Raw genomic sequence first — 23,159 nt, 5'->3', positions numbered from 1 at the left:
GCTCTTCCACTGAGCTACAGCCCCACTTCATGGCCCTCCAGGTTCTCAGGTGGAGGTCTTTCCCATCCCCTCCTGCCTGGTCCTTTTAACTGGAGATGCTGGGGACTGAACCTGAGACCTTCTGCCTGCCAAGCAAATGCTCTACCACTGAGCCACGACCCCTCAAAACTTTGGCCTTGTGTTCTGGGGCAGAGGCCAGCTCTGGAAGGTCGGTCTTAGGCTGGCTGAGGGAAGGGCCAAAGGCCCCGCAGCTGGTAAGTGGCAGGAGGAAAGAGCCATCAGAAAAGTTGCTTTGAAGGGAATGGGGGCGTCTGTTGGGGACATACGTTGAGGCCCATTCCCCTTTTAAAAAGGACGAGAGGCTCAGTTCTGTCTGGAAATTGCTTCCCCTGGATTGCATATCCCGATGGGCAGAGATGCTCTCTTTTTAGGGATGAAAACCGATATTCCCCCACACATACACGAGAACTTCTGCTTCAATAAATCTGTTTGACTTTAAGGCTCCTCTTTGACCTGTCAACAGTGCTCAGGGGCCTTAGTCGATTCTGACGCCGTGCGTTCCGGAAACGACAGCCTGCCTGGACCAAAGCAAGCCCTGAAGGAGGGGAACACGGCGTGACGCATGGCCGATACAGTTAAGCAGACTAAGCAGACGTTCTCTCTGCTTTCGGGGAAGTTGCTTTTGGCTAAAGTGATCCGGAAGGTGCTCTATGCAGGCTGCGTCCAGATTCCCCCATACCCTGTGCCCCCTTTCCCCTTACCGGAGCTCGGGTGCGGGGTGGGCGCCGGTGTGGCCGTCCGAGGGGCGCCGCCGTCGGGAGTGCAGGAGTGGAAGCGCCTCTGGCATTCCACTTCCACCTGGTCCTTGCACTGCTTGTGGCAGACCATCCCGCAGTCTGCGGAGGACAGAGAGGCATTAGCGGGGAAGACGGCTGGGCTGCAGGAGGAGGCGCTTGGAGGGACCGGGCTGCTGCCGAAGCCACGTTTTTCAAAAATCCGCACGGCCCATCAGAAGCCGTGCTGGGCAAAAAAGTCGACCAACATTTACTGGTTGTCCCCGGCCTCGAGGATGTCCGACTTTCCTCAAGCAGGTGCAGGGCCTTTTCTGCCCTGGCCCCGGCCTGGTGGAACGAGCTCCTGCTCGAGATCAGGGCCCTGCGGGAATTGTTACAATTCCGCCGGGCCTGTAAAGCGGAGCTGTTCCGTCGGGCTTTCCATTGAGGCTTCGGGTTGCTATGCTCAGTTTAGGCTGATCACAGAGGCGGTGATTTCAGTAGGGGAGGCGAGAGACAAATTTCGGATGTCCGCGGCGGACATCCGAAATCCGTCTCTCGCTCCCCTACTGAAATCACCGCCTCTGTGATCAGCCTAAACTGAGCATAGCAACACGGAGCTTGGCTGCCGTTTCTATTGTTGTTTTAAATTATTGTTTGGATTATTCAACTGTTCCTGCTAGGACTGTGTGACCTTGTAGCCCGCCCTGAGCCCGTTCGCGGGGAGGGAGGGCTAAAAATCGAAATGAATTCATTTCTAGAAACACTTGGTGGACACCAGGAAAGGTGCCCGTGGGCGCCATGTTGGGGACCCCTGCGCTAAGCGGAGCAGCTGCGCTACTGCATCTGGCTAGGGGACGCCCCTTCCCCTGGTCGCTCACGGGGAGTGTTTGAAGCAACCATGCAAGGGGGATCTGGTTGGCTGCGACAGATGTAGCTGGTTGTGTCTTTTCTTGCTTCAGGCTGGAAGTATGTAACAAACCCCTGGCATAAGTTACGCATGCGCAGGCAGGCCAACAGCTAGCTTGGACCTTTGCGGATTTATTCGCAAGGCCGACAAGCACCCAAAGTCGGTGTTTTTTTTCCTTGCCGTGCCACGTTTTGTAGTCCGAATTGCGGCAGTTTGTTCCGTAACCTCGTAACTGTCTATTGTATGAACCTGGCTCTAAGCGTCAATATGCTCCGCAGGCAAAACGCGTGGGGTGGACAGACACGAATCTCTCGGAGAAACGCTCCGGTTTAAAAATAGGACTTCTTGCTTTCTGCGGTGCCCTTTGTGACCAACAGGGGGCGGGCTTACCTCGACACCGGTATCCTTGCTTGGAGACTCCCCAGATCTAGAATTGCAAAGAAGACAGCCGGTTAGCCTTGCAAACTAGTTCATCGCCTCAGGTACGAAACTTCTGGGACGTGCTGAGTGCGGTTTAACCTCAGACTCGACCGACAACTTGAAAAACCACATTTTTAATCACAAGAGCGGGTTCCTAGTAACACGGTAGTAGCCCCTTAATTCTGGGAACCCTTGCTTTTTTTAGATTTGAAAGAGAGGAAGTTGAGCTTAAGAAACTGACTTGGGGCGAGGCGCTGTGCTAGTTCCTCTGGTAGACGGAAAGTCTTTTCTGCCTGGTACAGGCAACTAGAGGTCTTCTCATAGGAGCCGTGCCCTGAGGTGGATAGCCCAGATCTCGGAAGCTAAGAAGGGTCGGCCCTGGTTAATACTTGGCTGGGAGACCACCGAGGAAGTCCAAGGTTGCTAGGCAGAGGCAGGCAATGGCCAATTCACCTCTCTTGCCTTGACCTAGATCAGGGGTGTCAAACATGCGGCCCAGGAGCCAAGTCAGGCCCCCCGGAGGGCTTCTATCAGGCCCGCAGTGGAACTGTCTGTTTTCTGCTGCTCCTTCCAGTTCTGCGGCTGCTGCGTCATCGTAGATTTGCAACTTACAGATACACACCTGAATAGCAGACTTAAGACTGCAACAGCAGAGACATATTGATGCGATAATTCAGAGCAAGAGGTGTCAGTTTTCAGACACTGTTCAATAAACAAAATAGTGCAAGAGCGCTAACATGTTTTAAGCATGTTTTAATTTTAAGTAAAAAACCCACCCTTTGTGTTTGTGTCCTTTATAAAGTTTATATCTCTGCTACCTGGCATTACCTTTTATGACACACACGGCCCGGCCCGACAAGGTCTCATTTATGTCAGATCTGGCCCTCATAACAAATGAGTTCGACACCCCTGACCTAGATGGTCCGATCTCATCAGATCTCGGAAGCCAAGCAGGGTTGATCCTGGTTAGTACTTGGCTGGGAGACCACCGAGGAAGTCTGGGGTCCCTAGGCAGGGGAGGCAATGGCAAACCACCGCTTTCCTTTCCTTTTGTGCCCTTACGAGCTCATTGATTCATGAATCTTGAGCAGCAGAAAACAAGGTTTTCCAAAAAGCTTTTGATAAAGTTCCTCATCAAAGGCTCCTAAGTAAGCTCAAAAATCATGGGATAAAAGGACAAGTCCTTTTGTGGATCAAAAACTGGCTAATTAATAGAAAACAGAGAGAGAGTATAAATGGGCAATTTTCTCAGTGGAGGGTGGTAAGCAGTGGGGTACCGCAGGGATCAGTACTTGGTCCAATGCTTTTTAACTTGTTCCTTAATGATTTGGAGATGGGAGTAAGCAGTGAAGTGGCTAAATTTGCAGATGATACGAAGTTGTTCAGGGTGGTGAAAACCAGTGAGGATTGTGAGGCACTCCAAGGGGATCTGTCAAGGATGGGCGAGTGGGCGTCAACATGGCAAATGGGGTTCAATGTGGCCAAGTGCAAGGTGATGCACATTGGAGCCAAAAATCCTAAATATAAATACACATTGATGGGGTCTGAACTGGCAGAGACTGAGCAAGAGAGAGATCTTGGAGTTGTAGTAGATAACTCACTGAAAATGTCGAGACAGTGTGTGACTGCAATAAAAAAAGCCAATGTTATGCTGGGGATTATTAGGAAGGGTATTGAAAACAGATCAGCCAATATAATAATGCCCCTATATAAATCAATGGTGAGACCTCATTTGGAATACTGTGTGCAGTTCTGGGCACCACACCTTAAAAAGGATATTATAGCTTTGGAAAAAGTGCAGAAAAGGGCAACTCGAATGATAAAAGGGTTGGAACACTTTCCCTATGAGGAAAGGTTAAAGCGCTTAGGGCTCTTTAGCTTGGAGAAAAGACGACTGAGGGGTGACATGATCGAGGTTTATAAGATTATGCATGGGAAAGAGCAGGTAAAGAAAGAGGTACTTTTCTCCCTTTCTCACAATACAAGAACCCGTGGGCACTCCATGAAATTGCTGAGCGGTCGGGTTAGAACGGATAAAAGGAAGTACTTCTTCACCCAAAGAGTGATTAACACATGGAATTCGGGGGGGGTCAACAATTGGAGGGCTTCCAATATCCTGGCCCCACTGGTGGACCTCCTGATGGCACCTGGTATTTTTGGCCACTGTGTGACAGAGTGTTGGACTGGATGGGCCTTTGGCCTGATCCAACATTGGCGTCTCTTATGTTCTTAAGGGCGAAAAGGACTGAGACAAATTCTGCAAGTGCTAGAGTGATAGCTATCCCTCATAATCTCAAAAAAAAAAACACCCTGCATTCCAGCAGGGCGTGAAAGGTTGTATCGATCCTGTGAAGGCCACAAGGGCAAATTCTGTCAGTGTAGGGCCTATTGAGAAATCTCCCTTGCGAAACCACTGTAGTCTTGCAAACAAAAAAGCTCTGCGATAATGTGGGATGGTGAGATAGTATGTATTGGGGGTGGTGGTAAAGATTTTGGGTAAAAAAGACCAAAGAATAGGGGTGAGCATACTCTGCGGGCTCTCAGAATCTAACTACTATGGTCGATTTCCAGGACTCACTTTTTGATCAAGAAGAAGAAGAAGAGATTGGATTCATACCCCGCCCTTCACTCGGAGTCTTCCCCTCCCCACAACAGACACCCTTGTGAGGTAAATGGGGCTGAGAGAGCTCTGACAGAAACTGCTCTTTTTCAAGAACTGCTCTGACAGAACTATGGCTTGCCCAAGGTCATCCAGCAGGTGCAAGTGGAGGAGTGGGGAATCAAACCCGGTTCTCCCAGATTAAAGTCCGCGCATTTACCCACTACACCAAACTGATCGGAGAAAATGCTTTCGTTTTGCCCATCTCTACCCTGGTTAGTACTTGGCTGGGAGACCACCAAAGAGGTCCAGGGCCGCGACCAGGGGTCATTTTGTAGAAAAAGAGGTGCAGGAGCTCATTAGCATAACTCATTAGCATAACTTATTTGCATATGCCACACACCCTGACATCACTGGAAGTGAGTCAGAAGGCAACACCCACCGTTCAGGCTCCACTGGACTGTTTTGGATTGCTAGCTATTGGGGGGGGGGACATGTTCAGATCTGTCCTTGCAGAGGAGGGAGAGCTTGTACCTGAATAAAAGTTGGTCTTAAAAGGTGCCACTGGACTGTTTTGGACTAGGGGGCCGGGGGGGGGGCTCTGCAGCGTACCTGGCTGCTTCTTGCTCTGACTGAGGGCTGCTGGGAAGCATGGTGGGGCTTGTTGCATGTGCCCTTCCCCTGGGCTCTTTACTGCCGGAGCTCCACTCCTGTGCGCTCCTGCAGCAAATGACCCCTGGTAACGGTTTGTAGATTGGATGGGTGGTGGTGGTGGCAGAGAAGAATCGGCATACTCACAAAACCGCTGCAGCTGTCGCAGAAGGTTGGCTTTTTGAAGGTGGTCTCATGGAAGTTGTGCAGAAACCCCAGGCCCAGTTTGGAGAAGATGGCACACGCCCGCATGAAGTACTCCATCAGTTCTTCCCGGCTCCACGGCCCCTCGCTGTGCGGGGAGGAGGGACAGAGGAAGAGCCTTAACTCGAAGCGGCTTCCCTGAAGTAGGGACGCCCGACACCTTTGCGGTGGTGAGGCATCTGTGAGGATGCCAACCTCCAGGTGGGGCCTGGAGATCTCCCGGAATTACAACTGATCTCCAGGCCACAGAGATCAGATCCCCTGGAAACAATGGCAACTTCTCAGGGGGGATGCTATGCTGTTATACCCCTCTGAGGTCCTTCCCCTTCCCATACCCCACAAGAAGAAGGAGAAGAAGAAAGAAGGAGGAGAAGGTAGAAAAAGAATGAGGAAGAAGAAGAAAGAAGGAGAAGGTAGAAAAAGAATGAAGAAGAAGAAAGGAGAAGGTAGAAAAAGTGAGGAAGAAGAGAAGACGAAGGTAGAAAAAGGAAGAAGAAGAAAGAAGGAGGAGAAGGTAGAAAAAGAATGAGGAAGAAGAAGAAAGAAGGAGGAAAAGAAGGAGAAGGTAGAAAAAGAACGAGGAAGAAGAAAAAAGAAGGAGAAGGAGAAGGTAGAAAAAGAATGAAGAAGAAGAAAGGAGAAGGTAGAAAAAGTGAGGAAGAAGAAGAAAGGAGGAGGAGGTAGAAAATGAATGAGGAAGAAGAAGAAAGAAGGAGGAGAAGATAGAAAAAGAATGAGGAAGAAGAAGAAAGAAGGAGGAAAAGAAGGAGAAGGTAGAAAAAGAACGAGGAAGAAGAAAAAAAGAAGGAGAAGACGAAGGTAGAAAAAGAATGAAGAAGAAAGAAGGAGGAGAAGGTAGAAAAAGAATGAGGAAGAAGAAGAAAGAAGGAGGAAAAGAAGGAGAAGGTAGAAAAAGAACGAGGAAGAAGAAAAAAAGAAGGAGAAGACGAAGGTAGAAAAAGAATGAAGAAGAAAGAAGGAGGAGAAGGTAGAAAAAGAATGAGGAAGAAGAAGAAAGAAGGAGGAAAAGAAGGAGAAGGTAGAAAAAGAACGAGGAAGAAGAAAAAAGAAGGAGAAGGTAGAAAAAGAATGAAGAAGAAAGAAGGAGGAGAAGGAAGAAAAAGAATGAGGAAGAAGAAGAAAGAAGGAGGAAAAGAAGGAGAAGGTAGAAAAAGAACGAGGAAGAAGAAAAAAGAAGGAGAAGGTAGAAAAAGAATGAAGAAGAAAGAAGGAGGAGAAGGAGAACGTAGAAAAAGAAGAAGGAAGAAGGAGAAGGTAGAAAAAGAATGAAGAAAAAGAAAGAAGGAGAAGGTAAAAAAAGAATGAGGAAGAAGAAGAAAGAAGTAGGAGGTAGAAAAAGAATGAGGAAGAAGAAGAAAGGAGGAGGAGGAGGAGGTAGAAAAAGAACGAGGAAGAAGAAGAAAGGAGGAGAAGGAGGAGGTAGAAAAAGAATGAGGAAGAAGAAGGAGGAGGAGGAGAAGGTAGAAAAAGAAAGAAGAAGAAAAGCTGTATCTATACCCCACCCTTTACTCGGAGTCTCAGAGCAGTTTTACAGTCTCCTTTCGCTTCCCCTCCCCACAACAGACACCCTGTGAGCTAGGTGGGGCTGAGAGAGAGCGCTTTCCAGAACTGCTCTTGAGGGAACAGCTCTGAGAGAACTTGTGACTGGCCCAAGGTCACCCAGCTTGCTGCATGTGGAGAAGTGGGGGATCAAACCCAGTTCTCCCAGTTTAGGGTCCACCGTGCTCCACCACTACACCAAACTGGCCCAGGCTCTACCTCCAAACATCCAGGAATTTCTCAACGCAGAGTGTTGCACTTGCTAGTTGCGTGACACCCTCTTCACACTGACCGTGGGGCCACAGGGGCCCCCCTTCCACCAGGGGCGAGACTCCTGTGTCTTGCTAAGGATTCTGGTACTTCTCTGGATTGGGCTGGATGGGCCATTGGCCTGTTCCAATATGGTTTTGCTTATGTACTTATGTCTGGGGCAGTGATGCTCTGTCTTGTCGGTGCTGGGGGGGACAACTGTGGGAGGGCTTCTGGAGTTCTGGCCCCACTGCTGGACCTCCTGATCAATGTTCCCTCTAAGCTGGTGGAGTCCTGAGTGTGAAAAGTCTACTTCGTGAGCTCCTGGCATTAAAGTTGTGAGCGAGCAATTTGTCTACTGCATAAATTAGCTTGCTCTGGAGCAATGTTCCCTCTAAGTTGTGGAGTCTTGTGAGCAAAAAAAATCAGCTATGTGAGCTACTGGCATTAAAGTTGTGAGCGAGCGATTTGGCTACTGCATAAATCAGTTTGCTTTGGAGCTAGCCTTTCTGAGCGAAGACAAAAATGTGTGAGCCGGAGGCTAAAAAACTGTGAGCTAGCTCACACTAACTCAGCTTAGAGGGAACATTGCTCTGGAGCCATCCTTGCTGAGCTAAGACAAAAATGTGTGAGCTGGAAGCTAAAAAACTGTGAGCTGGCTCACACTAACTCAGTTTAGAGGGAACACTGCTCCTGATAGCACCTGGGTTTTGGCTACTGTGTGACACAGAGTGTGGGACTGGATGGGCCATTGGCTTGACCCAACATGGCTTCTCTCATGCTCTTATGTCTGAGGCATTGATGTGCTGTATTCTTGGTGCTTGGGGGGCAACAGTGGGAGGGCTTCTGGAGTTCTGGCCCCGCTGGTGGACCTCCTGATGGCCCCTGGGTTTTGGCCACTGTGTGACACAGAGAGTTGGACTGGATGGGCCATTGGCTTCTCTTATGTTCCTATGTCTGGGGCAGTGGTGCTCTGTATTCTTGTTGCTTGGGGGGCCACAGTGGGAGGGCTTCTGGAGTTCTGGCCCCACTGGTGGACCTCCTGATGGCACCTGAGTTTTGGCCACCGTGTGACACAGAGTGCTGGACTGGATGGGCCACTGGCCTGATCCCGCATGGCTTCTCTTATGTCCTTATTGTTGTTGTTGTTGTCCAGTCGCACAGTCGAGTCCGACTCTTCGCGACCCCATGGACCAGATCACGCCAGGCCTTCCTGTCTTCCGCCGTCCTCTGAAGTTTCCTCAACTTCATGTTAGTTGCATCGATGACACTGTCTAACCATCTCGTCCTTTGCCGTCCCCGTCTTCTTTGACCTTCAATCTTTCCCAGTAATAGTGTCCTTATTAACCCCCTCCCATCCCCTCCCCCCAAGACTTACCGATCTCTTTCCAGCCCATAGAAAGAGAAGGGAAAACTGGTGGAGATGGTTTCGAAATCCTCTTGGGAGATGTAGCCCCGTTGTTCCGGGTCGTAGTTCTTGAACACGGACTGTAAGGAGAGAAAAAGGCAGTGGCCAATGAGTAGGGCCTTGCTGGGGATGGATGGAGGCCACAGTCTGGGTTAGCATGTTTTCTATGAACATGGGTACTACTGCCCAGTGCCCACCCTCAACTATTACCAGCCTGATAAGAATATTACTATCACAGAAAAAAAATGTGCTCTAGGAACCAGTGTTCCCTCTAAGCTGAGTTACTGTGAGTTAGCTCACAGGTTTTTTTAGCCTCCAGCTCACACATTTTTGCCTTAGCTCAGGAAGGAGGGCTCCAGAGCAAATTAATTTATGGAGTAGCCAGATCGCCCGCTCACAACTTTAATGCCAGGAGCTCACAAAGTAGGATTTTTGCTCACAAGACTCCACAGCTTAGAAGGGAGCATTGCTGGTAACCGTACCTGGTGGCAGCTGCTGCCAAAGCAATGGTTTGTTTGTTTGTTTAAATCTGCACAGCCAATCAAATCTCCAGTGGCCAATCAGAAGCTTTGACGGGCAAGTGCCCCACTCGGCCCTGCCCTCTTTCTAAAAACATTTGCTGGGCGCGAGGGAAAATGTTGATATGTGCCCTGGTGCCACTGCCCACGGGCACCGCGTTGGGGATCGCTACGTTTTGCAGTGTTGTTTAATCAACAGACCATTCCCAGAATCCCAAGTTTCTAGCCCTTCTGGGAACTTGGTGCTTGGGGGGGGGGTCAACAGTGGGAGGGCTTCTAATGTCCTGGCCCCACTGGTGGACCTCCTGATGGCACTGGAATTTCTGGCCACTGTGTGACACAGAGTGTTGGACTGGATGGGCCTTTGGCCTGATCCAACATTGGCATCTCTTATGTTCTTATGTTCTTAACCGAAACAGGCCTGCGAGCGTGTGGGCAGCTGTCCTTGGGGGACCCTCGGAAGGCAGAAGGTGGGCTGGAGAGCATTCCCACAAAACCAGAGACCACGATTTTGATCCACACGGCGCTCTTTTACCCAGAAACTGAATAATGACGCAACATAAATGTATTTCCAGGGTTAATCCATGCCACAAGCTTTGCATTTCCTTGATACAGGATGTGGAGAGAGGGCTGTGGCTCAGTGGTAGAGCCTCTGCTTGACAGGCAGAAGGTCCCAGGTTCAATCCCCGGCATCTCCAGTTAAAAGGACCAGGCAGGAGGTGATGGGAAAGACCTCCACCTGAGACCCTGGAGAGCCATGGAGAGGGGCTGTAGCTCAGTGGCAGAGCCTCTGCTTGGCAGGCAGAAGGTCCCAGGTTCGATCTCCAGCATCTCCAGTTAAAAGGACCAGGCAGGAGGGGATGGGAAAGACCTCCGCCTGAGACCCTGGAGATCCATGAAGTGGGGCTGTAGCTCAGTGGCAGAGCCTCTGCTTGGCAGGCAGAAGGTCCCAGGTTCGATCTCCAGCATCTCCAGTTAAAAGGACCAGGCAGGAGGGGATGGGAAAGACCTCTGCCTGAGACCCTGGAGAGCCATGGAGAGGGGCTGTAGCTCAGTGGTAGAGCCTCTGCTTGGCATGCAGAAGGTCCCAGGTTCGATCCCTGGCAACTCCAGTTAAAAGCACCAGGGAGAAGGTGATGGGAAAGACCTCCACCTGAGACCCTGGAGAGCCATGAAGTGGGGCTGTGGCTCAGTGGTAGAGCATCTGCTTGGCATGCAGAAGGTCCCAGGTTCAATCCCCGGCATCTCCATTTAAAAAGAACCAGGCAACTGATGATGTGAAAGACCTCTGCTTGAGAACTTGGAGAGCTGCTGCCAGTCTGAGGAGACGATATCGACTTTGATGGACCGAAGGTCTGACTCAGTCGAAGGCATTTCCGGTGTTCAGTGGGCACGAGCGCGTCCAGCCGTTTTGCAGGGCTGACAGCTCCCTGTCGCAAATTGCCACACACCCCCAAGACTTCGAGGAGCCATGCTCGACTCGCAGTCCCTTTTGCCCAGCCTCCTCTGCCTTCCCCTCTCCACCAAAGCGTGCAAGACTTTTTCTCGGTAGCAAACTTTTATTTGCAGGAAAGGAAGTGGTTGGGGTGGCCGGATTTGGGCCTCGACTTTCGCGGGGGGGGGGGGGGAGGCGTGCCGGAAACGGCACCGCTTTGGAGGGCCCTGCAGCTCTTGAGGGGGTCGCCTGTCGGCAAAGCGACCCGGATTCTGTCTTCTAGCATGGCACAACACAGCCCTGGTGCGGAAGAGAAGGCAGAAGGAATGTTGCTTTTGCCGGCTTGCAATAGGCTTGCCAAGTCCCCCCGGGGGGCGGGGAAAACCCTGCCCCAGAGGCCCGTTCCCTGCCGCCGCCGGATCGGGCCCCGGGGGGAACCCCACCCCGACGTGATCGGATGGTCGTGGCCCCGCCCCCAGCATGCCCGGCGTCCTAACGTCACTTCCTGGTGACGTGCGTGCGGCGCGCACTCCAGTCGCCGCCCGGGAGTCCCCCGCTGCGGCTGAGAAACAAGTTGGCAACCCTAGCTTGCAATCTTGGGGACGGGGTAGACCAGGTCCAGCGACGTCGGCCTTGTCCAACGTCAGGTATCCTCCTTTAATGCAACGCAATATCCTTGGACGTATGCAGAGCAGAACCATACAAACATGGCAGTGAGAAACACCCACTCTGACAACGAAACCTGAGCCAGGTCTGTAGCGACAGTGGGGCATTTCGGGGGCCCGCCCCCTTCTTTAAAAGCCCTGCCCCACATATAGCCATGCCAGAAACCTTATTTTTGAGGATGTTTCCCAAAGACTCATGGACTTGCTTTTGAAAGACTCACCGTGACCTAAGTGGGAATTAGGAAGGGAATTGAAAACAGATCAGCCAGTATCATCATGCCCCTGTATAAATCGATGGTACGTCCTCATTTGGAGTACTGTGTACAGTTCTGGTCACTACACCTCAAAAAGGATATGATAGCATTGGGAAAAGTGCAGAAAAGGGCAACTCGAATGATAAAAGGGTTGGAACACTTTCCCTATGAAGAAAGGTTAAAGCGCTTGGGGCTCTTTAGCTTGGAGAAACGACGGCTGAGGGGTGACATGACTGTGGTCTATAAGAATATGCGTGGGGTAGAGCAGGTCGAGAAAGAAGTCCTTTTCTCCCTTTCTCACAAGACAAGAACTCGTGGGCATTCCATGAAATTGCTGAGCAGTCGGGTTAGAACGGATAAAAGGAAGGACTTCTTCACCCAAACAGTGATTAACACATGGAATTCACTGCCACAGGAAGTGGTGGCAGCTACAACCATGGGCGGCTTCAAGAGGGAGTTAGATAAGCATATGGAGCAGAGGTCCATCAGTGGCTATTAGCCACAAGGTATAGACAGGAACTTTCGGTCTGGGGCAAGGGATGCTCTGTCTTCTTGGAGCTTGGGGGGGGGGCACAGTGGGGGGGGGGCTTCTAGTGTCCTGGCCCCACTGGTGGACCTCCTGATGGCCCCTGGTATTTCAGGCCACTGTGTGACACAGAGTGTTGAACTGGATGGGCCATTGGCCTGATCCAACATAGGCTTCTCTTATGTTCTTAAGTGGTCTACAGCTGGACTGGGCTAGCAGAAAGAGGGATTGTTGGAGATGTATTGAAGGCGCCACTCTGGAGTACCCTTCTATCTTTCTTGCCCTGTGGAAGGGAACTCCAAAGGCATTTAAAAGCCCTCTGAGTTGTTTTTTCCTAGGAACTGACGTGCTCGCTGCCCCATCCCTTGAAAGGAACGGCTAGAAACAGGCTCGGAGCCTCCCCCCTTTAAAGACAGGCATTCAGATTAATTTAATGAACTGTAATTTAACTGGCCCCTTAAAAATCAAAATGCCTCCCGAACCTGAGCGGATGCTGGACTTCGAGAGCCCGTCTCTCATGTTAAACGGCCCCAGAGCCCGGCGGCCCAAGAACGTGTTGTAAAATAGTCAAAAGTATATAAAATACTTTTTTTTTTTTTGAGGAGGGAGAGCTTGTACCTGAATAAAACTTGGTCTTAAAGGTGCCACTGGACTGTTTTGGGCCGGGGGGGCCGGGGGGAGCTCTGCAACTTACCCGGCTGCTTCTTGCTCTGACTGAGGGCTGCTGGGAGCAGGGGGCGGGGCTTGTTGCATGTGCCCGCCCCCTGGGCTCTTTACTGCCGGAGCTCCGCTCCTGTGCGCTCCTGCAGGAAATGACCCCTGCCCAGAATTAAATGTTATTGGTCTTAAAGGTGCCACTGGACTCTGGCTTTGTTCTGTCGCTTCAGACCAACATGGCTACCCATCTGAATTTACGCCTTAATCCTCTTTGTGGCATCCTTTCTCAGTGCATGCTTCTGCGTGTTCCCGACACAGACGTAGCCGGGCTCAGCTCTCGTTCACACGCTACAAGATAGCGGTTGGGTGGGTGGCTTCCCCACTCGCATTGCCAAGGCAGGCAATTTTCTTCCGTAAAACACTCACTAAGGGTACATGGAAGCAGGGGTCATTTCCTGCCTCGTGTTAATTTTTGGTTTCCAGGAACTCTTATCTGGGCACGCTCTGGAGGGAACTAAGCAAGCTACCCCGGAGATAAATAGATTAGAAATCAGGAGTTTCCTGCATTAACCATTGGCTGAACGTCATTCCAAGCAGTCAGTTGTATCGGTTTGAAGCGGCAGAACAAATTTAGGTCAAATCTGCATTTGCATTTTTAAATTAGTTTCGTGCTGCCATGACGGCCGTCTTTCTCTGCGCCTGTTTGAATGTTGTTTGGAGAAGATTCTTTTAAAGCAGTGCAGAGGTGCAATGACAGTGGAGCCCCCCCCCCCGAAAGGACAATAAACATATGTGGACGTGCAAAAGTATGCTAGCACTCTTGAGGTGTGAAAACGACACCAAATGTAGACAGCTTTTTTGAAGGTGGAGTCAAAAGGCCGGGACACCGGTGGGAAAGACAAATGCAGATTCAGCCTTAGAGTCCAGTGGGGCGCCTTTAAGACCAACAGAGGTTTATTCAAGGGATGAGCTTCCGTGTGCAGGCGCGCTTTTTCAAATTGGCTGAATTTCAATTCCAATGAGCCTTCACTAGCATGGGGAGTGGAAACCCCATGTAGCTACGGAATTCTACATATCGTATATTATGCTGTTGTAATTGTCAGCCTCCTGGATTTTTCCATTCAGACAGGAGAATCCCAGGAGTAAATGAGAACAGTAATGCAATATTCAATAATGAATGGATCGCAGCAGGAGAAGAAGAAAAGGAGGAGGAGGAGGAGATTGGATTTATACCCCGCCCTTCACTCGGAGTCTCAAAGCGGCTTACAACCTCCTTTCCCTTCCCATCCCCACAACAGACACCCGGGGAGGGAGGTGGTGCTGAGAGAGCTCTTTCAAGGACTGCTCTTGATAGAACAGCTCTGACAGAACTATGGCTTGCCCACGGCCATCCGCGCACTACACCACGACACCAAACCAAGAGAGGAAGCATGTTCAGGATTGGCTTCTGGAAGTCACGCTTCTTGCAGTCCTTGCTGCTACGGTTGCTGGCTCCGGGTTAAGAAATCCCTGGAGATTTTGGAGGCGGGGACTGGAGAGGGCGGGGTTTGGGGAGGGGAGGGACCTCCGCAGGGGACCAATATCATAGAGTCCATCCTCCAAAGCAGCCATTAGAAGAAGAAGAAGAAGAAGATTATGCCCCACCCTTCACTACCCGAAGGAGTCTCACAGTGGCTTACAAACCCCTGAGAGAAACGGCTCTTTTTCAAGAACAGCTCTGACAGGACTATGGCTTGCCCAAGGTCATCCAGCCAGGTGCAAGTGGAGGAGTGGGGAATCAAACCCGGTTCTCCCAGATTAGAGCACTTCACCACTACACCAAACTGGCTCTTGTCAGAGGGTGGCTGGTGGATCTTCTTAGTCCCAAATTCCTCGCCCCATCATAGATCGGGTTCTCCTTACCTCAACCATTTGCTGGACATGCTTCCTGATGGTGGTCCGGTCCGGTTTGGGGGCCATCCTGGGCGCCCACTCCATTACCACAGGGGGCTTGAACTGCGTGGGGGGCTGCGACAAAACAGGAGGGAATAACTTAAGGGACGGGACAAACAAAGCCCCAGCACGGGCGTCCTCGGGCTTCTATTTTTTTGAGCCTGCGAACACCTCTGGAATCCCGAGGTACAGTGATGGGCATAATCACAAAATGGCCGCCACACAAAACTTCAGGGTACGCAGAACTCCCATCGTGACTCTTCAACAATTAACGCAGGGGCTCTTGTTTAACAGCAGGGGTCATTTCCTGCAGGAGTGCACAGGAGCGGAGCTCCGGCAGTAAAGAGCCCAAGGGGGCCGGCACATGCAACAAGCCCTGCCCCCTGCTCCCAGCAGCCCTCAGTCAGAGCAAGAAGCAGCCAGGTACGTTGCAGAGCCCCCCCCAGCCCCCCAGCCCCAAACAGTCCAGTGGCACCTTTAGGACCAAGTTTTATTCAGGTACAAGCTCTCCCTCCTCTGTGAGGACAAATGTGCACATTCCCCCCCCCCAATAGCTAGCAATCCAAAACAGTCCAGTGGAGCCTGAGCGGTGGGTGTTGACTTCTGACACACTTCAGGTGATGTCAGGGTGTGTGGCATATGCAAATAAGTTATACTAATGAGTTATGCTAATGAGCTCCTGCACCTCTTTTTCTACGAAATGACCCCCGTTTAACAGGATGCCTTTTAATTGGAAGTCTTGATAATGGGCCAATATTAAAAACCTAGTTTTATATTTTATTTCTTTATTTATACTTTGGATTTCTATACCGCTCCAAACCCCGGAGGGTCTCTGAGCGGTTTACACAGTTCCGAATTATCCCTAACTAAGGCCACATATATATTATATAGTTAAAACTTATAATATATAAAAACATACATGTATTCATTAGAAAGACAGTTAAAACATATAAGAGTCCAATGAGTGCTGCTGTTTGCTTCAGGACACTCTACCTCTGGCTTAGGTGGCCACGCAGGTGCTTTTGGGACCTAAATTGGAAGATGTTCTAATTCAGGAGCTGTGCATTTGGCACCAGACACAGGATGCTCATCTTTAGAGGCCTCACGAACACCTTTGTCTTATGCCTATAGATCTTGCTGCTTAATTTTCCTTTCCTCGGTCCAGGATTCACTTAGTAATTATCTTATTGTAATATGTATTATAGTTACGTGGACCTCAATATTCTTTGACCTTTGAAGAAGGCCCCTATAGGGCGGAAATGCGTCAGGTCACATGTATTGGCCCTTGTGTTTAGGCCACTAATACTTTTTAACGAGGCTTTCATTGGGCCCTTATATGTTTTTAACTGTCTTTCTAATAAATACACGTATGCAGGGGTCATTCCCTGCGGGAGGGCACAGGAGCGGAGCTCCGGCAGTAAAGAGCCCAGGGGGCGGGCACATGCAACAAGCCCCGCCCCCAGCTCCCAGCAGCCCTCAGTCAGAGCAAGAAGCAGTCAGGTAAGTTGCAGAGGCCCCCCCGCCCCCCGGCCCAAAACAGTCCAGTGGCACCTTTAAGACCAAGTTTTATTCAGGTACAAGCTCTCCCTCCTCTGTGAGGACAGATCTGCATGTTCCTCCCCCCGCCCCCAATAGCTAGCAGTCCAAAACAGTCCAGTGGAGCCTGAGCGGTGGGTGTTGCCTTCTGACACACTTCCGGTGATGTCAGGGTGTGTGGCATATGCAAATAAGTTATGCTAATGAGTTATGCTAATGAGCTCCTGCACCTCTTTTAATACGAAATGACCCCTGCATGTATGTTTATATATTATAAGTTTTAACTAGGTTTTTAATATTGGCCCTTTATCATGACTTCTTTCTTACCCTTGTGGTTCTTGATTCCAGTTTTTGGGTCAAGTTTGTTTTCTCCTCCTTGTGTCTCACTGCCTTTTAATTACCACAGCCAATCAGAATCCCTGCTGGGCACAAGCCCCGCCCCGCCTTGGTGGGCCCCATGAAGACACCGTGGGCGCAATGTTCCCTCTAAGCTGTGGAGTCCTGTGAGCGAAAATTCTACTTCGTGAGCTGCTGGCATTAAATTTGTGAGTGAGCCATTTGCCTGCTGCATAAATTAGTTTGCTCTGGAGCCCTCCTTCCTGAGTGAAGACAAAAATGTGTGAGCTGGAGGCTAAAAAACATTGAGCTAGCTCACACTAACTCAGCTTAGGGGGAACACTGGTGGTGCCCACGGGCACCACGTTGGAGACCCCTGCCCTCGCCAGTCTCCTTCCCCCCACCTTCATCTGCCTCTTACCAGGGATTTAGGGTAGCGGGGCTCACGGACGTACGAGAGTGTGTAGATTTCCTCATCCGTGTAGTAGAGGTCTAAGGAGAGCTGGGTCAGAAGAAAGGTATTTCACTGATTTATTTACAAAATCTGTATATCCTGCCTTTCTGCCCTCCCAAGGGCCACCTTACACGTTAGGAAGGAATGTGTACCACTCTCTGGACCTGCCGCTCATTATCTTATTACGTTGGCCAATATTATCCTATTGTCCTCTGCAAGCTTAAGCCGTGAGTACGTGTGTTTGGACAGAACTGCTATATATGGCGTTCCCGTAGAGGTAACGCCATGACCTGCAAGAGGCAAAGTTGCCATGTTCTTCCTCTGGTTGCCAAGCAACGTATCGATCATAATATTCCCTGGTCCCTCCAACACTGGTGGCCTCGACGCCGTGACCTATGAGCAACAGAAGACGTGAGAGGTAGGCGGAACCTCATTGATTGGCGGCAGGGCACACAGGGGAGGGGGCAGCACCCTGCGGTTACTACTAGGCTGCACAGGAACCTGCTGTTAGGTCACGCAGTAGTTGTGGTTCTGTTTCTCTGTAGCAACCGTTGCTAGGAAACCCACTGCGGTGGCTGAGTCACATAACAACCGGCTTCCAGGCCGCACAGTGAAGGGGCCCCGTGTTTCCTTGTGCCGGGTTGCCAGGCAACATGGTGGTTGGAGCTCTTTCCCCCTCCCTCTAGTGGTGGTTACTAAGCAACACAGACGTTGTGACCCTAACGCAAGCAGTGGTGGTAGCACAACGTGACAAAAAGACAGGGCAGTCTGCACCAGGCGCTAAACAAACCACTGGTTGTGGTACCCCTCCCCAATACGTGGTTTTATTGGGTCACATTAAGGTAGCCAACAGGGTTAGGGTTAGGCCTGGAGATTTGGGGGGGTGGAGCCTGTGGAGGGCGGGATTTGGGGAGGGGAGGGATTGCAATGGGGTAGAACGCAACAGAGTCCATGACCCAAAGCAGCCATTTTCTCCAGGGGAACCGATTTCTGTAACGTAGAGGTCAACTGTAATTCCACCCCCTCCTGGAATTACAGGGTTGCCAGCCTCCAGGTGGTGACTGGTGATCCCCCGCGATTACAGCTGATCTCCCGGGCAACAGAGATAAATCCGCCTGAAGAAAATGGCCGCTCTGGAAGGTGGACTCTATGGCAGTATACCCCGCTGAAGTCCCTCCTCTCCCCAACCCCCCCTGCAGCTCCACCCCCAAAATCTCTGGGTATTTCCCAACCCGGAGCTGGCAACCTTATGGAATGATCACCAATCCCCTAACGAGAGCGATTGGTTACCCTGGAGAAAAGGGCTGCTTTGGGGGAGGGACTCTTTGGCATTATACTCTGTAGAGGTCCTTCCCATCCACAAATCCCGCCAGCTCTGGGTTGGGGAATACCTGGAAATATTGGGGGTGGAGCCTGGAGCGGGCGGAGGTTGGGGAGGGGAGGGACCCCAGCAGGCTATAAGGCCATAGAGTCCACCTTCCGCAGTGGCCATTTTCTCCAGGTGAGCTGATCTCCGTCACCTGGGGATCGGGTACCATCCCAGGAGCTCTCCAGCCGCCACCTGGAGGTTGGCAACCATATTAACAGTCTGTTCCGCATGTGCCTAGCCCCATGGCCCCTGTTCTTTCTCGTGGTGCACGAGATTCTCGAGCGTCTCTCACAGTGAGCAGATCCACCAGGTCCTTGTTGGCGCGGAAGGGGTGTTCGGCCTGCTGCAGCGTCCGCAGCTCCCGCGCCGGCTCATACAAGCTCTGCAGCTTGCTTAGGTTGAGCCGCCCGCCGTCCACGCGGTCTGGCAGGGCCTCATGCAGGGAGACCAGGTCCTTGAGGTGGACCCCCACGATGGGGATCTTGAAGCCGCTGCAATCGGCGTACGCCCGTCGGTAGGCCCCGTAATTTCCAAACGACGAGAGTAGCTCTGTCATCTCAGATAGTGTCTGGGGAGGGGGGTGGACGGGAAGGGGAAGGAAGAACCAAGAGGATGTTGTGGTTAGTGGAGGGGGGCTGATCCCATTTCCTCCCGTGACCTCACCACTGGTGCCCTCTTTCAAAATGGCGGATAATGAAAGGTTATTTCTCTGGTCGTTGAAGCTGAAGACAAGTCAGGCACTACGACACTCAGCAGTTCTCTGTAGGCAATGCCCCACAACCCGAGAGAGGGTAGCGAGGTGGGGGGGGGACGACGACAGTGTCCCAGGAGAAAAAGTAAGAAAAAAAAACAAGGCCTCATCTGTTTACAGGAAGTTCTGACCACAGAGTTCCTCGAGGTTCCTAGAGCGGCTGAGAACTGACAACAGTAATTCTAGGAATTGCCAGCAACTCTGTGGTCAGGACTTCCTGTAAATAGACGAGGCCTTATTTTTCTTTCTCATGTTTCTCCCCAGGACAATTGGCAGTTAAGGGGTGCCATTACCTGGAGGTCTCCCGCCATAAGCGGGCAAATGGGAACCCCGTAGGCTAAAATCTCTTTCCATGAGCCCCAAGTTTCCTACCTTGGTGACCTCGGAGGACAAGAGAGTGCGGGTTTCCTTGAGACGGGAAATAGCAGTGTGGCAGAGACCCCCCACGACCGCCATGAGGGTGCTGAAATTCTGCAACAACCGTAATTTCTGGAACAAACGAATAAAAGAAAGAGGTTGGTATGGATATTGGGGCCAAAGACAATCCAAGCACTCTCCGCTATCCCATTCCACCCCCCAAACCTCCAGGAATTTTTCTATCCAGAGCTGGGTAGAAGGTCCCCATGCAATGCTCCCTCTAAGCTGTGGAGTCTTGTGAGCAAAAATCCTACTTTGCGAGCTACTGGCATGAAAGTTGTGAGCAAGCAATTTGGCTACTGCCTAAATTAGTTTGCTCTGGAGCCATTCTTCCTGAGTTAAGACAAAAACGTGTGAGCCAGAGGCTAAAAAAACTGTGAGCTAGGTCCAGGGGTCATTTCCTGCAGGAGCGCACAGGAGCGGAGCTCCGGCAGTAAAGAGCCCAAGGGGGCCGGCACATGCAACAACCCCCTACTCCCAGCAGCCCTCAGTCAGAGCAAGAAGCAGCCAGGTAAGTTGCAGAGCCCCCCCCCAGCCCCCTGGCCCAAAACAGTCCAGTGGCACCTTTAAGACCAAGTTTTATTCAGGTACACGCTCTCCCTCCTCTGCGAGGACAGATCTGCACGTTCCCCCCCCCCAATAGCCAGCAATCCAAAACAGTCCAGTGGAGCCTGAGCGGTGGGTGTTGCCTTCTGACACACTTCCGGTGATGTCAGGGGGTGTGGCATATGCAAATAAGTTATGCTAATGAGTTATGCTAATGAGCTCCTGCACCTCTTTTTCTACAAAATGACCCCTGACCATACGTATAAAACATAATGTAGGATAAAACAATTACTCATTGTAAGTTTTCCTGACGTAGCTTTATCACTGATTGTAAAAGCATGGCTACGTTCATTGATATTTCCAGAACAGAGTCATTTGAAAGCATCAGGAAGGTTCGTCATGTTGGCTGAGATAGAGTTTAAATATCTAACACGTAAATCCACGTAAAATTGACGATGTAAACAAATATGCAAGACAGTTTCATTACATCCAGAATTACAATGGCAAAGCCTATCCTCCTATACTATATTGTTATATCTCCCATGCAGGACTGCTGATGGAATTACATTGAATCTTGCTAGAGAAAAGGCTCTGCGCTGTTGCGTTACTTGTATACCAGATAGATATGGGGCCATTCGGCCTACCGTAAGGGGCATCTCAAAGTTCAGGGAGGAACAGGATTTGTTGGCTAAACGGTAACGCCTTCGTACTTCAATGTCGAGGACTCTACGTTTAATCATCTGGAAAGCGCCTATAAATGGGAGCATGAATACCCATGGCATTTTAGTCTCAATGTGTGATAGCCATTTGGTCATATTTGACTCTGTGAGCATTTGTAGTATGAGGCTACCTTGGTCTACATTGTAATGTAGTAAAGGTAAAGGTTCCCTTGCTTGAAAGCCAGTCGTATTCAACTCTAGGGTTGCGGTGCACATCTCCGTTTCAAAGCCGAAGAGCCAGCGCTGTCCGAAGATGTTTCCGTGGTCATGTGGCCGGCATGACTAAACACCAAGGCGCACGGAACGCTGTTCCCTTCCCACCGAAGCGGCACCTATTTATCTACTTGCAATGTCTTGCTTTCGAACTGCTAGGTTGGCAGGAGCTGGAACCAGAGACGGGAGCTCACTCCGTCATGCGGCACACTCGGGTCTCGAACTGCTGAACGACCGACCTTCCACAGCCTGCAGTTCAGTGTCTTAACCACTTGAGCCACCGCAGCTCTACATTGTAATGTAGACGCAGCCAATATCTTACTGTCGTAAGCCACGCACCAGATTCCACAGAATTTAACCCAGTTTCTAAACACAGAGCTGCATAAGGTACACAGCGCGGCATTCCCATGATCTTTCAGAGAAATCTGAACACGTTCGATAAGAGAGGGAGAATTGCTCCTAAGGAACCAGTCGCAGGGAGCCCAACCATTCGGCAGAATTTGAATCCCTCTCCAGCAGCAGGAGTGGTTTCTCCTTCCAGTGGTTTCTCCAACTGGAGTGGTTTCTCCTTCCAGTTTCTTCCCGAACATTCCCCTTCCATCCCTGCCTTGTGCCGCCCGGCCCGGCGAGAAAACGCAGCCTCACCTGAGTAACGTGGATGAACTTGGTGAAGACTTCCGCTCGCTGTTGCGGGGTCGGCCGGTTGAGGATCATGACCTGCACCCACTGGGAGATGCTGTTGCAGAGGGCGATGGAACGCTCCAGGGCTGGGCTGTCGCGAACCGAACCGTTCCAAACATAACTCTGGAAGTCCAGGTACTGCCCGGCATAGAAGGACACGAGAATTTGGCTTGTTGGGTCACAAGCAAAGGTCCAACGCTCTGTTCTCAGCCACAAAGGAGGTTTGCCGGGGGGGGGGGGGGGTTAACAATGAAGGCCAGCACAGAACGTTATTCAGAGGTAGACTGCCTCCGGACTTGGAGGCTCTATGGAATGACTTCTTTATAGACTTCTCTGGTATCAAGCGAATCCTTTTGTAAAAAGTCATCTATACTAGTGGCCAGGGCTTTCTTTTGTAGAAAAAGCCCAGCAGGAACTCATTAGCATATTAGGCCACACCTCTGACAGTGCAACTCATTGGCATATTAGGCCACACCCCCATGTTACCAGAAGTGTGGTCATCCAGCCACACCCACCTTTTGCTTCTTATTCTGTTTACCTTGTTTGTTGTCCAAACCCAGGGCCTTTTTTTGTAGCAGGAACTCCTTTGCATGTTAGGCCACACACCCCTAATGTAGCCAATCCTAATGAGTTTCTGCTGTCGGGTGTGGCCTATTATGCTAATGAGTTCCTGCTGGGCGTGGCCAACTCAGGAGCCGGCCGGAACTCCGTTCCTGTGCGTTCCTGCCCAAAAATAGCCCAGCTAGTGGCCACTATCATTACATTTTGTGGTATCAAGTTCTATAAACACCTTATGGGGGTCAGGGTCTTTGAGTTAGGGTTGTCATCTCCGGGTTGGGAAATTTCTGGAGATTTGGGGGTGGAGCCCGAGGAGGGGGGGGTTGGGGAGGGGAGGGGCTTCAATGGAGTACAATGCCACAGAGTCCACCCTCCAAAGCAGCCATTTTCTCCAGGGGAGCGGATTTCTGTCGTCTCGGGAGCAACTCTAATTAGGCTACAAATCCTGCTACCCATGAACATGCTGGCAAGAAGTTTCCAGCCTGGAGTCAGCAACCGTAAGCAGTGCCCAGGCACTGTGAACTGCTGGATGTATAGGTTGAAATGTAACCATGGGAAATGCAAATCTAATCAAGAAAATGACAAAGACCGCGCATCAGTTATCGCCAGCTCCTGTAATGCATGGGGAGTTCTAGGTTTTGGAAACAGTTAATACCTATACACAGGGGTCATTTAGTAGAAAAAGAGGTGCAGGAGCTCATTAGCATAACTCATTAGCATAACATATTTGCATATGCCACACCCCCTGACATCACCGGAAGTGTGTCAGAAGGCAACACCCACCGCTCAGGCTCCACTGGAGTGTTTTGGATTGCTAG

The 23,159-nt window shown here is 50.8% G+C and overlaps 1 protein-coding gene and 1 non-coding gene across 2 annotated transcripts in view; one reads left to right on the top strand and one right to left on the bottom strand.

Moving 5' to 3' along the window:
* The window catches only part of LOC107117013 (RAS guanyl-releasing protein 4-like), a 33,536-nt gene that overhangs the window by 5,430 nt on the left and 4,947 nt on the right, over positions 1–23,159 (bottom strand). Inside the window, exons 6-13 of the mRNA XM_015419045.1 lie at positions 21,748–21,921; positions 19,580–19,696; positions 18,749–19,024; positions 17,055–17,135; positions 8,745–8,854; positions 5,501–5,645; positions 2,074–2,110; positions 762–896 (exon numbers count right to left, since the gene is read on the bottom strand). Coding sequence (XP_015274531.1) covers positions 762–896; positions 2,074–2,110; positions 5,501–5,645; positions 8,745–8,854; positions 17,055–17,135; positions 18,749–19,024; positions 19,580–19,696; positions 21,748–21,921 — 1,075 coding nt within the window. The remainder of the gene's footprint in view (positions 1–761; positions 897–2,073; positions 2,111–5,500; positions 5,646–8,744; positions 8,855–17,054; positions 17,136–18,748; positions 19,025–19,579; positions 19,697–21,747; positions 21,922–23,159) is intronic.
* Positions 10,333–10,404, top strand: TRNAA-GGC. The gene has a single exon. It is a non-coding gene; the product is annotated as a tRNA-Ala (tRNA).

Source organism: Gekko japonicus, unplaced genomic scaffold (assembly GCF_001447785.1).
Source record: "Gekko japonicus isolate JY-2015 unplaced genomic scaffold, Gekko_japonicus_V1.1 scaffold5141, whole genome shotgun sequence".
Taxonomy (NCBI): Eukaryota; Metazoa; Chordata; class Lepidosauria; order Squamata; family Gekkonidae; genus Gekko; species Gekko japonicus.
The sequence above is the reverse complement of the archived record's forward strand: the minus strand, read 5'-3'. Positions and strand labels throughout refer to the sequence as shown.